Consider the following 13,051-nt stretch of genomic DNA (forward strand, 5'->3'; position numbering starts at 1 on the left):
TTTCTATCTATTTCAAATGCTATGTTGAACATGGAACAATTTTATAAAACGTTTAATTTTTATTTTTATTTTTTATTTTGTGAACGCGTGTTAAATTTAAAATGTTGCCACATGCTACACTGACTGCCGCTGCCGCTGCTGTTGAGGTGACGCATCAACAGTCATTTCAAGAGTGTCGATCTATTCCCCAATGAAGATCGCGAGTAAAACGGACTTAGTAGCTGTGGCTAAACAACCGGCTCGATGGGACAATCAGAACGATTTGTGGCTACGCGCGGTTCAGTCCATGCTCGAGTTCGTTGGTGAAAAGTGCGTTAGTCAAATCTTATTCAAGTATAAATCAATCAATCTTCCACTGTCGAATTAAAGATGATCTCAATTATGGATATCAGAATTTCTCTGATAATCCTAGTGATTACGCAGCTTTGGTCGCCAGTTCGTGGTTTCTTCGTGGATTACAACAGTTAGTACACCGTTTCGAATGTTTTGACCTTAGAGAGGAAGTCAAATTAATCGGTTATTCATGGTTTCTATTTTTGTGCGACTTGCGAAAATTTTCAGTGACCGAGTATTGGAAAATGCCTGCCCTGTTTCAGTACGAGAGCATTGAAAGCTGCTTGAGGTCCAGTCCAGATGGGCTATTCTGTGTAGTGAAGAGTGTTGTTAAATCCGACGAACGATCGGACACCTGGAGATCAATCAAAGTATAACCCAGATGTCTTGTGGGAAGTGTAAATCAGCAATAAATCAGTGTTTGGTGCTATTTTGCAGAAATATTCAAAGTATCCCTATCAGTTTCAACATGCGGTGCTTACGCGGGGAATATGCGTGGATCAGTGTGAACAACTGGTGAAAAGCTTCACTGAACAGCAACAGAGGCAATATCTTCAACCAAAGACCGACGTGGATTTCCGGGTAAGAACTCGTTTGCATTCGACAGAATTGAAGCTGTTCCTAATATAATAACTTGATTTACTTGTTAGACGGCCTTTCCATCCAAAATGCAAATGTACCCATAACACTATTCAAATTTTTTGCAACGAAATATCGCAGAAGAATAATTTATTACCAGAACTCCGGAACATCGAAAAACGCTGTACCGATGGGTGGGAATCACCTTAGGCGTCGTGTCACCTTGTAAAATCTTTAATCATCAAAGTTGACATACGTCAGCTTATTCATTTTTGGTTAATACTTTCGAAAGGTGTTGAACCATGGACTTTTAGCACTATTTTTATCTTTGAATTTGTCTAATAGTACGTTGCTCGAAATCTGATAATTGCAGAGTTAGATCAATTAAATAGTTAGATCAATAATAATGATTACAAAGTTTCAATAATTCAATATAAGTTACTGTAACCTGTACTCCGTAAAATGTTACTAGATCAAACAACTACCGGTTAGGCAGAGTTATAAAAGCATTCCGCTTACAGTCCAGCAACTTAAATATCGAACCCAAATTACTAGAATATCATAATCATCTTCTTCTTCTTCATTAGCATTACATCCCCCACTGGGACATTACTGCCTCGCTGCTTAGTGTTCATTAAACACTTCCACAGTTATTATCTGCGAGGTTTCTAAGCCAAGTTACCATTTTTGCATTCATATATCATGAGGCTAACACGATGATACTTTTAAGCTCAGGAAAGTCGAGGCAATTTCCGATCCGAAAATTGTCTAGACCGGCACCGAGAATCGAACCCAGCCACCCTCAGCATGGTCTTGCTTTGTAGCCGCGTATCTTACCGCACAGCAAAACAGGGCCCTATATCATAATCAAGCTTATCTAACATAACAGCAATTTGAACATTATTTTCAAGTTCACGTACCTATGTAGTTGCATCGTAAGTAAGATTAAGACAACAAAGCTGTTTGAAAGAAATGGCGCCACAACATTTCCAGCAAAATAAATTTCATTGATGGGTCTCGATTGACAAATCTTGATTTATACTCTAGTCGTTCCTACCATTTCCCAAAAATCTAGACCAGATTTTAGATTTAGATCGAAGTAATGAATGGACGACCAGAAAACAACAAATTTATGAAATCAATTTCCTTCTATAGTTATCAAAAAGAGGTAGAACTATGGATGCTGAACTGAGGTGGACAATCAGAAATAGAATAAAAATTGCTGAGATTTTGACAAATAAAAAATGAAGTCCAATGACCAATATAATCCAATTCAAATCCAAATCAAATCAAATTCAAATGCAATACAAACCCAATCCATTCCAAACCCATTCCAAATCCAATCGAAATCCAATCCAAATCAAAGCCAAATCCAATCTAAATCCAAATCCAATCCAGATCCAAGCCATATCCAATCCAAATCTAATTCAAATCCAATCCAAATCCAATCCAAATCCAATCCAAATCCAATCCAAATCCAATCCAAATCCAATCCAAATCCAATCCAAATCCAATCCAAATCCAATCCAAATCCAATCCAAATCCAATCCAAACCAACGCAAACCAATCCAAACCAATCCAAACCAATCCAAACCAATCCGAATCCAATCCAAACCAATCCAAACCAATCCAAACCAATCCAAACCAATCCAAACCAATCCAAACCAATCCAAACCAATCCAAACCAATCCAAACCAATCCAAACCAATCCAAACCAATCCAAACCCATCCAAACCAAACCAATCCAAACCAATCCAAACCAATCCAAACCAACCAAACCAATCCAAACCAATCCAAACCAATTCAAACCAATCCAACCAATCCAAACCAATCCAAATCAAACCAAATCAAACCAAACCAATCCAAATCAAACCAAACCAATCAAAGTCCAACCAAAGTCCAATCCAAACCAATCCAAACCAATCCAAACCAATCAAACCAATCCAACCAACCAAACCAATCCAAACCAATCCAAACCAATCCAAACCAATCCAAACCAATCCAAACCAATCCAAACCAAACCAATCCAAACCAATCCAAACCAATCAAAACCAATCCAAACCAAACCAATCCAAACCAATCAAACCAATCCAAACCAATCCGAATCCAATCCAAACCAATCCAAACCAATCCAAACCAAACCATTCCAAACCAACCAAACCAATCCAAACCAATCCAAACCAATCCAAACCAATCCAAACCAATCCAAACCAATCCGAATCCAATCCAAACCAATCCAAACCAATCGAAACCATCCAAACCAATCCAAACCAATCCAAACCAAACCAAACCAATCCAAACCAATCCAAACCAACACAACCAATCCAAACCAATCCAAACCAATCCAAACCAATCCAAACCAAACCAATCCAAACCAATCCAAACCAACACAACCAAACCAATCCAAACCAATCCAAACCAACACAATCCAAACCAAACCAATCCAAACCAATCCAAACCAATCCAAACCAATCCAAACCAATCCAAACCAATCCAAACCAATCCAAACCAATCCAAACCAATCCAAACCAATCCAAACCAATCCAAACCAATCCAAACCAATCCAAACCAATCCAAACCAATCCAAACCAATCCAAACCAATCCAAACCAATCCAAACCAATCCAAACCAATCCAAACCAATCCAAACCAATCCAAACCAATCCAAACCAATCCAAACCAATCCAAACCAATCCAAACCAATCCAAACCAATCCAAACCAATCCAAACCAATCCAAACCAATCCAAACCAATCCAAACCAATCCAAACCAAACCAAAGCCAATCCAAACCAATCCAATCCAAACCAAACCAATCCAAACCAATCCAAACCAATCCAAACCAATCCAATCCAAACCAATCCAATCCAAATCAAACCAAACCAATCCAAATCAAAACCAAACCAACCAAATCAAACCAAACCAATCAAACCAATCCAAACCAATCAAACCCAATCCAAACCAATCCAAACCAATCCAAACCAATCCAAACCAATCCAAACCAATCCAAACCAATCCAAACCAATCCAAACCAATCCAAACCAATCCAAACCAATCCAAACCAATCCAAACCAAACCAATCCAAACCAATCAAAACCAATCGAAACCAAACCAATCCAAACCAATCAAACCAATCCAAACCAATCCGAACCAATCCAAACCAATCCAAACCAATCCAAACCAATCCAAACCATTCCAAACCAATCCGAACCAACCAAACCAATCCAAACCAATCCAAACCAATCCAAACCAACCAAACCAATCCGAATCCAATCCAAACCAATCCAAACCAACCGAAACCATCCAAACCAATCCAAACCAATCCAAACCAATCCAAACCAATCCAAACCCAATCCAAACCAATCCAAACCAATCCAAACCAACCAAACCAATCCAAACCAATCCAAACCAATCCAAACCAATCAAAACCAATCCAAACCAATCCAAACCAATCCAAACCAATCCAACCCAACCAAACCAATCCAAACCAATCCAAACCAATCCAACCAATCCAAACCAATCCAAACCAATCCAAACCAATCCGAACCAATCCAAACCAATCCAAACCAATCGAACCATTCCAAACCATTCCAACCATTCCAAACCAATCCGAATCCAACCAAACCAAACCAATCCAATCCAAACCAATCCAAACCAATCCAAACCAATCCCAATCCAATCCAAACCAATCCAAACCAATCCAAATCCAATCCAAACCAATCCAAACCAATCCAAACCAAACCAATCCAAACAATCCAAACCAATCCAAATCAAAACAAAACCAATCCAAACCAAACCAAACCAATTAAAACCAACCAAACCAATCCAAACCAATCCAAACCAATCCAAACCAATCCAAACCAATCCAAACCAATCCAAACCAACCAAACCAATCCAAACCAATCCAAACCAATCCAAACCAATCCAAACCAATCCAAACCAATCCAAACCAATCCAAACCAATCCAAACCAAACCAAACCAAACCAACCAAACTAATCCAATCCAAACCAATCCAAACCAATCCGAATCTAATCCAAACCAATCCAATCCAAACCAATCCAAACCAATCCAAACCAACCAAACCAATCCAAACCAATCCAAACCAATCCAAACCAATCCAAACCAACCAAACCAATCCAAACCAATCCAAACCAATCCAAACCAATCCAAACCAATCCAAATCAAACCAAACCAATCTAAATCAAACCAAACCAATTAAAACCAATCAAAATCCAATCAAACCAATCCAAACCAATCCAAACCAATCCAAACCGATCCAAACCAATCCAAACCAATCCAATCCAAACCAATCCAATCCAAACCAATCCAAACCAATCCAAACCAAACCAATCCAACCAATCCAAACCAATCCGAATCACATCCAATCCAAACCAAATCGAATCAAATCCAAACGCAACACAAACCCAATCCATTCCAAACCCATTCCAAACCAATCGAACCAATCCAAATCAAAGCCAAACCAATCCAAACCAAACCAATCCAGATCCAAGCCACATCCAATCCAAATCTAACCAAACCAATCCAAACCAATCCAAACCAATCCAAACCAACCAAACCAATCCAAACCAATCCAAACCAACGCAAACCAATCAAACCAACCAAACCAATCCAAACCAATCCAAACCAATCCGAATCCAATCCAAACCAACCAAACCAATCCAAACCAATCCAAACCAATCCAAACCAATCCAAACCAATCCAAACCAATCCAACCAATCCAAACCAATCCAAACCAACCAAACCAATCCAAACCAATCCAAACCAATCCAAACCAATCCAAACCAATCCAAACCAATCCAAACCAATCCAAACCAATCCAAACCAATCCAAACCAATCCAAACCAATCCAAACCAATCCAAACCAATCCAAACCAATCCAAACCAATCCAAACCAATCCAAACCAATCCAAACCAATCCAAACCAATCCAAACCAATCCAAACCAACGCAAACCAATCCAAACCAACCAAATCCAATCCAAATCCACTCCAAACCAATCCAATCCAAATACAATCCAAATCCAAACCAAATCCAATCCAAATCCAATCCAAATCCAATCCAAATCCAATTCAAATACAATCCAAATACAAATCTGATCAAAACCCAATCCAAATCCAATCCAAATCCAAATCTAATCAAAACCTAATCCAATCCAAATCCAAATCTAATCAAAACCCAATCCAAATCCAAATCCAATCCAAATCCAATCCAAATCCAATCCAAATCCAATCCAAATCCAATCCAAATCCAATCCAAATCCAATCCAAATCCAATCCAAATCCAATCCAAATCCAATCCAAATCCAATCCAAATCCAATCCAAATCCAATCCAAATCCAATCCAAATCCAAATCTGATCAAAACCTAATCCAAATCTGATCAAAACCCAATCCAAATCTAATCAAAACCCAATCCAATCCAAATCCAAATCTAATCAAAACCCAATCCAAATCCAATCCAAATCCAAATCTAATCAAAACCCAATCCAAATCCAATCCAAATCCAATCCAAATCCAATCCAAATCCAATCCAAATCCAATCCAAATCCAATCCAAATCCAATCCAAATCCAATCCAAATCCAATCCAAATCCAATCCAAACCAATCCAAACCAATCCAAACCAATCCAAACCAATCCAAACCAATCCAAATCCAACCAAACCAATCCAAACCAATCCAAACCAATCCAAACCAATCCAAACCAATCCAAACCAATCCAAACCAATCCAAACCAATCCAAACCAATCCAAACCAATCCAAACCAATCCAAACCAACCAAACCAATCCAAACCAATCCAAACCAATCCAAACCAATCCAAACCAATCCAAACCAATCCAAACCAATCCAAACCAATCCAAACCAATCCAAACCAATCCAAACCAACCAAACCAATCCAAACCAATCCAAACCAACCAATCCAAACCAATCCAACCAATCCAAACCAATCCAAACCAATCCAAACCAACCAAACCAATCCAAACCAATCCAAACCAACCCAAACCAATCCAAACCAATCCAAACCAATCCAAACCAATCCAAACCAATCCAAACCAAACCAATCAAAACCAATCCAAACCAACCAAACCAAGTCCAATCCAACCAATCCAAACACAATCCAAACACAATCCAAACCAATCCAAACCAATCCAAACCAATCCAATCCAAACCAATCCAAACCAATCCAAACCAATCCAAATCCAATCCAAACCAAGCCAAACCAAGCCAACCAATCCAAACCAATCCAAACCAATCCAAACCAATCCAACCAATCCAAACCAATCCAAACCAATCCAAACACAACCAAACACAATCCAAACCATCCAAACCAATCCAAACCAATCCAAACCAATCCAAACCAATCCAAACCAATCCAAACCAATCCAAACCAATCCAAACCAATCCAAACCAATCCAAACCAATCCAAACCAACCAAACCAATCCAAACCAATCCAAACCAATCCAAACCAATCCAAACCAATCCAAACCAATCCAAACCAATCCAAACCAATCCAAACCAATCCAAACCAATCAAACCAATCAAACCAATCAAAACCAATCCAAACCAAACCAATCAAAACCAATCCAAACCAACCAAACCAAGTCCAATCCAAACCAATCCAAACAATCCAAACACAATCCAAACCAATCCAAACCAATCCAAACCAATCCAAACCAATCCAAACCAATCCAACCAATCCAAACCAATCCAAATCCAACCAATCCAAACCAAGCCAAATCCAAGCCAAACCAACCAAACCAATCCAAACCAATCCAAACCAATCCAAACCAATCCAAACCAATCCAAATACAATCCAAACACAATCCAAATACAATCCAAACCAATCCAAACCAATCCAAACCAATCCAACCAATCCAAACCAATTTAAACCAATTTAAACCAATCCCAACCAATCCCAATCCAATCCAAACCAATCCAAACCAACCAAACCAATCAAACCAACCAAACCAATCCAAACCAACCAAACCAATCCAAACCAATCCAAACCAATCCAAACCAACCAAACCAAACCAAACCTAATCCAATCCAAATACAATCCAAATCCAATCCAAATCCAAGCCAAATCCAATCCAAATCTAATCCAAATCCAATCCAAATCCAATCCAAATCCAATCCAAATCCAATCCAAATCCAATCCAAATCCAATCCAAATCTAATCCAAATCCAATCCAAATCCAATCCAAATCCAAAATCCAATCCAAATCCAATCCAATTAAGTTTATACAACACAGTAACTACGGTGGGTTGGACATGCTGTTAGTACGCCGGAGGAGCGATCAGTTCAAAACATTAATAAAAGTTTCCTATTAACTAAGAAAAAAGAAAACTTTACTAATTTTTTTCAATAAATTTCATAGTTGAAGTTTGATTCTTCCAGAACAAATTTCTTTCATAGATAATAGTGCGATGTCCCGCTAAATCCAAAGCAGTAATAAATAAAATTATTTGCATAGTCTGCTTCTAAATATAGCTCACATTCGAATAATAAAATATGTTCAGCGATTCCAGTTTTGTTCGTGTGTTTCAAAATGCAATAAATTTCAGCTCCCTCAGAAACAAGGACGTAAGGTGCCCAAGATGCTCCCTCGCTGAATGAAAGTGAAAATCTTTGCGGCTTGTATATGCGCCGATCTTGACTAACCAGATTGGTTGGGTTTGCATTCTTCCACGCACCAGAATTCAGTTTTGTATCGCCAAAAAATTATTTGAAAATTAAAAATTATTCAAATTTATGTCACTCTTATTTCAAAAGGAAGGAAATCAATGAAAATCTCTCTGTCTTGCAACTGATGCCCGCATTTGTTTAAAAGCTTGAATTCGCTGCCACCTGCTAAAACGGAGCTCGAAGGCATATGCAGGAGGATCGTCACTCCTCTTTATGTTAGTATGCCAAACCAGACTTCTTCAAGATTCTGAACATATTCTAAACGTAAAAGGATCCGGGTGTCGCGTCATCTAAATTCAAAATTGGTTCATTCGTTCAAGATAAAACAGGTATTCGCTGCATCCTACTCTAAAACCGGAACACATTCGCATGACCTGTATTTGAGTTCGAACGAAAAAAACTACTTTTGAATTTTCAAAGTTGACGACGACGTTGGATCTGCTGATTGATATTGTTTTGCATATTTAGTTATATGCCGATAGAATGGAGAGGTGCGAGCATGGGTCATTGCTCTTACGGATAATGTGGAGGTCGGATCACAAAACCGTACAAAAAGGTTTCTGTAACTTAGTTTTCGTGGAACATTGACCTAATGCCGCACTCCTTCTCCTTCTTTTCCCTGTTCGAAGCTGTTCAACTTCGCGTTTTTGGTCAAGTTGCTTAGACTATATGGCCAAGTTCACTCCAATTTGACTCATTGTCACCTTCGATGGTGGAACGAGTTGTTTTAGGAACTAAATAAAATTCCAATGATTCTTAACAAGTAGTTAGGCCTCAGTTGGGTCGTAGACACAGACTTACTCAAATAATTTGCTGGTGGACTCAGAGGTGTAGCATGAATTCCCAGCACCCTTGGCGAAACCTTTATCGGGCGCCCTCTTTGAATAAGGGAAATAAAATGCCATATTACATTTGGAGAACAATCTGAACCTTTTCAAAAATAAATCAGATGAGAAATACCAATGTACATGTGGATTGCAGAAAAGAAAACCTCATTTATTTTTTTATTTTTGTGATAGTTTTTGAAGCAATTAATGTAAGAAATCTTGGAGAGAAGGGCTTCAAGCTCATAAAAAATACTTAGAGTTACGGCCGTCTATAAAGTATATCACGGTTTTAAGCTTTTAAAATCATATAAACATTGTAAATGTTTAAAAAAAACACCGCGGAGGGGAGCTCAAAATTGCTAATTATTGCGTGATTCATCAAATGAATATTTTCTTTAAAATGTTTATAAGTCTGTGTTATGAATGCAGTAAGGATTGCTCCTTTTGCTTATCTCATTTTTAACCTAGAAAATAGGTACTATAAATTTTAGCAGAAAAAAAAACAAAGTACCTATCAGTTTTTTTTAGATTGATGCTTGGAATCACTATCGGACCTTCTTCTTCTTCTTCTTCTTCTTCAATGGCTCTACATTCCAACTGGAACTTGGCCTAGCTTTTCAACATAGTATTCTATTAGCATTTCCTCAGTTATTAATTGAAAGCTTTTCTATGCCCGCCATTGCATGAGTATGTATCTTGTGTGGCAAGTACAATGGATGCACTATGCCCAGGGTGTCGAGAATGTTTCCAACCCGAAAACATCCTAGACCGGACCGAGAATCGAACTCGCCATCTTCGGATTGGCAATCCTACGCCTTTGCTCGCAAGGCTACTGGAGACCCCTATCGGACCTATTCGGATCAGTAAAATTCTAACATTGTATTGGTTCTGATGATGGTTTTGCCAAACTACTTGTCAAAATCGCATAATAAATAAAACCTACTTGAATGTGGCTTAGTTGGACGCCGGAATTGACTCTGAAGTAAGTCTTTGCATGGTTTGAAGATACCACTGGACCTAGTTTGGCAAATAAAACTCAGATTTGAAGCAATTTGGTCGATGTTTGGAATGGCTTGGTCGGTGGTTTGAAGGACTTAGTTGGGTCTATTAAAACCGAATATGGAGTGAATTAGGGTTTACATAGGCAAGCATTTTCGTCTTTCCAGTATAGTCTCGAAAACCAATAAAAGAGACACTTTTTTGCCAAAACCATCCTTAGCAAATCGTAAGCCCAGGAGAAAATTTCTGCTAAAGTGGAGATCTAGTGAAAGGACGTTTCTTCCGTTGATTTTAGTCCTTACGACGATAGACGGAAATACCTGAAATGTCCCTAATCAATGGTCGGAATCACTATAAGACCTGATCGGATTAAGTGGGTTGGTTGGTGGACCATCGAATCTATTCGGATCAAGGGAAATCCAACTCTTGATTCAACCTGTTGGTGGTTTGGAGGCACTTATGCACATAGTTGAGCTAATCAAACCAACTCTGGAGCGGTTTGTTCGATATTGGAAGCAAGAGGGTGAAGACAAAAAATCAACACTCGATTTGATTATTAGAAGAAAAGAAGGAAAATCTGCAATGAACACTGCTTGACATTAGGAAGAAATTTTTCTCCAATCAGTTATTGCCCTACTAATTATTTCTACGAAGTAAATATTTATGAGTTAACAAAATACTTCGATGTAGATGCCAATGTAGCTCAATGTTATTCGGAATAGGTACATGGAGTTTTTCTTAATTGAAAGCAAATCTATCTCAAATCAATAAAAAACTAAAACCAATCCATCCTGGTATCAATCATAGGAGCAAATTTGTTCAATCAATTTGTATATTGATGTCGTCCTTGAACGAATCCACATGGACTGCCTGATTAATTTGTTCACTATTCAATTCTCACCGCTGTTAAACATTACGGTTCCGGAAGACTCTCGGTGGCCGTAATAGAGCTTGCTGATGTTTAGTCATCTTTCTCTTGCACGCGCACAGAATGAATGGGGTTTGTTTTCATCGGGAAACGCTTCCGATGAAAACAAATCCTATCCTCCCCATGCGTTTGAAAGAAAAGGATAAGTAAACGTCAACGTCAAAATTTATCCAATCGCAATGTAGGTATCAAACTTCATGATTTTCAAAAAACCTTTTAAAAAATAATCTCAGATTTTTTTCTTATTCAATTACCAACCCACAACCTTTATTTGCTGTAGATTACTCAACACATCCCTACCATAGACCTATATAGACCTTTGATTTATAGTTGGCTTAGTTATTATATGGCCCCAAGATAATAAAAAAAAATTGTTACAAAGTACATTGATTTTGGCGACCCCTGAAAGCTGGCGTGAGAAGGGTTCCATTTTTAATTTTTTTTTAAAGGTTGTGAGTACCCAGTTTTTATTCCAATATCTATGCATATTGGAGGACCTTGAATTTGGAAACAAATAACTGAAATTTTGTAATTAGAAAAATATGTTAGTGCATATTATTCGTATTCCAGTTTTCCATGAGCGGTAATGCCGCCAGCTTCCCTGTGGGCTAGTCTCTGATTTGACATTTGTGAAGGTCAACTGCGTTCACCGTTCCATGCAAAAAGGCATGACAACTCATAGAACATGGCTTTTACGACTATTTGGGCTACCAAATAACACAAAGTTTGCATAAAATGCGTTGAAAACTAATAAGTTATATAGGGACACTTATCAAGTTCACATAATGGCTGTAACCAGTGGCGTAGCCAGAAAATTGGTATGGGGGGGCGGGGGTTCTGAACATTTTTTTTTATTTTGAGGAGGTCCGAAAAAAAAATGTCTCCTAAAAATTTTGGCTCTGGGGATGCGTTTTATGTCCAAACCTCTTACCCCCGTGGCTACGCCACTGGCTGTGGCAAATCTAATCGATTCACAGTCCTTTTTGATCGAAAATGATTTAAATGATTCTAAAAGTAGCATCACATCACATCTCGGGAATCTTGTCCATTAATTTTGTTCACATGTGCTTCCAAAAAGGCCCACACATATGGAAGCTCCTGATTTGTAAGCTAGTCTTAAAGTACGTGAGGACCGAAATCCGACCAAATTTTCACTCAATCCGCCTTAAATTCGTTTTGATTTTTTCAGCTGATTTATTGATTAATATTATTTTTTAATATTTTTGAATTAATTTAATGTCGTTTTTTTACTGTGGATGAATTCGAATTATTCTGAATTATTCAGAAAAACTTTAAATGATTCTTAAATTCTTTCGAAAATAGTCAAACGATTGAAAAAATATGTGGTAAAGCAGATCTGAAAAAATAGAGTCTAGAGTCTACCAAATAAATAGGCCTACTTCGCAAGATGCAAAAATATCGAAAATAAACTTATTCTGGATATCTGTTTGCCTCTGCGCTTCATTTTATTGAAGTTGAAGCTTGCCAACCTTGTGATACTTGACAACCAAGTTACCGATTCCGTTAAATCCGCTAATGAAATTTGTCAAATTTTAATGCCATTTTGGAGCTCTTTGGAAGAATCGATGAAAAAACGGGACAAATTGAGGTTTTTTTAGATTACGACGGGACAGCACAATATGGTCTTAAAAACGGGACTGTCCCGTTAAGGACACTCCTGAC

General features: G+C 38.1%; 1 protein-coding gene across 1 annotated transcript in view; it reads left to right on the forward strand.

Annotated features, from left to right (window-relative positions):
* The first annotated feature begins 260 nt into the window (after positions 1 to 260).
* LOC134214736 (nose resistant to fluoxetine protein 6-like) overlaps positions 261 to 13,051 on the forward strand; it is a 41,815-nt gene continuing 29,024 nt past the window's right edge. Inside the window, exons 1-3 of the mRNA XM_062694059.1 lie at positions 261 to 463; positions 562 to 704; positions 772 to 915. Coding sequence (XP_062550043.1) covers positions 370 to 463; positions 562 to 704; positions 772 to 915 — 381 coding nt within the window. The 5' untranslated portion in view covers positions 261 to 369. The remainder of the gene's footprint in view (positions 464 to 561; positions 705 to 771; positions 916 to 13,051) is intronic.

This window comes from Armigeres subalbatus, chromosome 2 (assembly GCF_024139115.2).
Source record: "Armigeres subalbatus isolate Guangzhou_Male chromosome 2, GZ_Asu_2, whole genome shotgun sequence".
Taxonomy (NCBI): Eukaryota; Metazoa; Arthropoda; class Insecta; order Diptera; family Culicidae; genus Armigeres; species Armigeres subalbatus.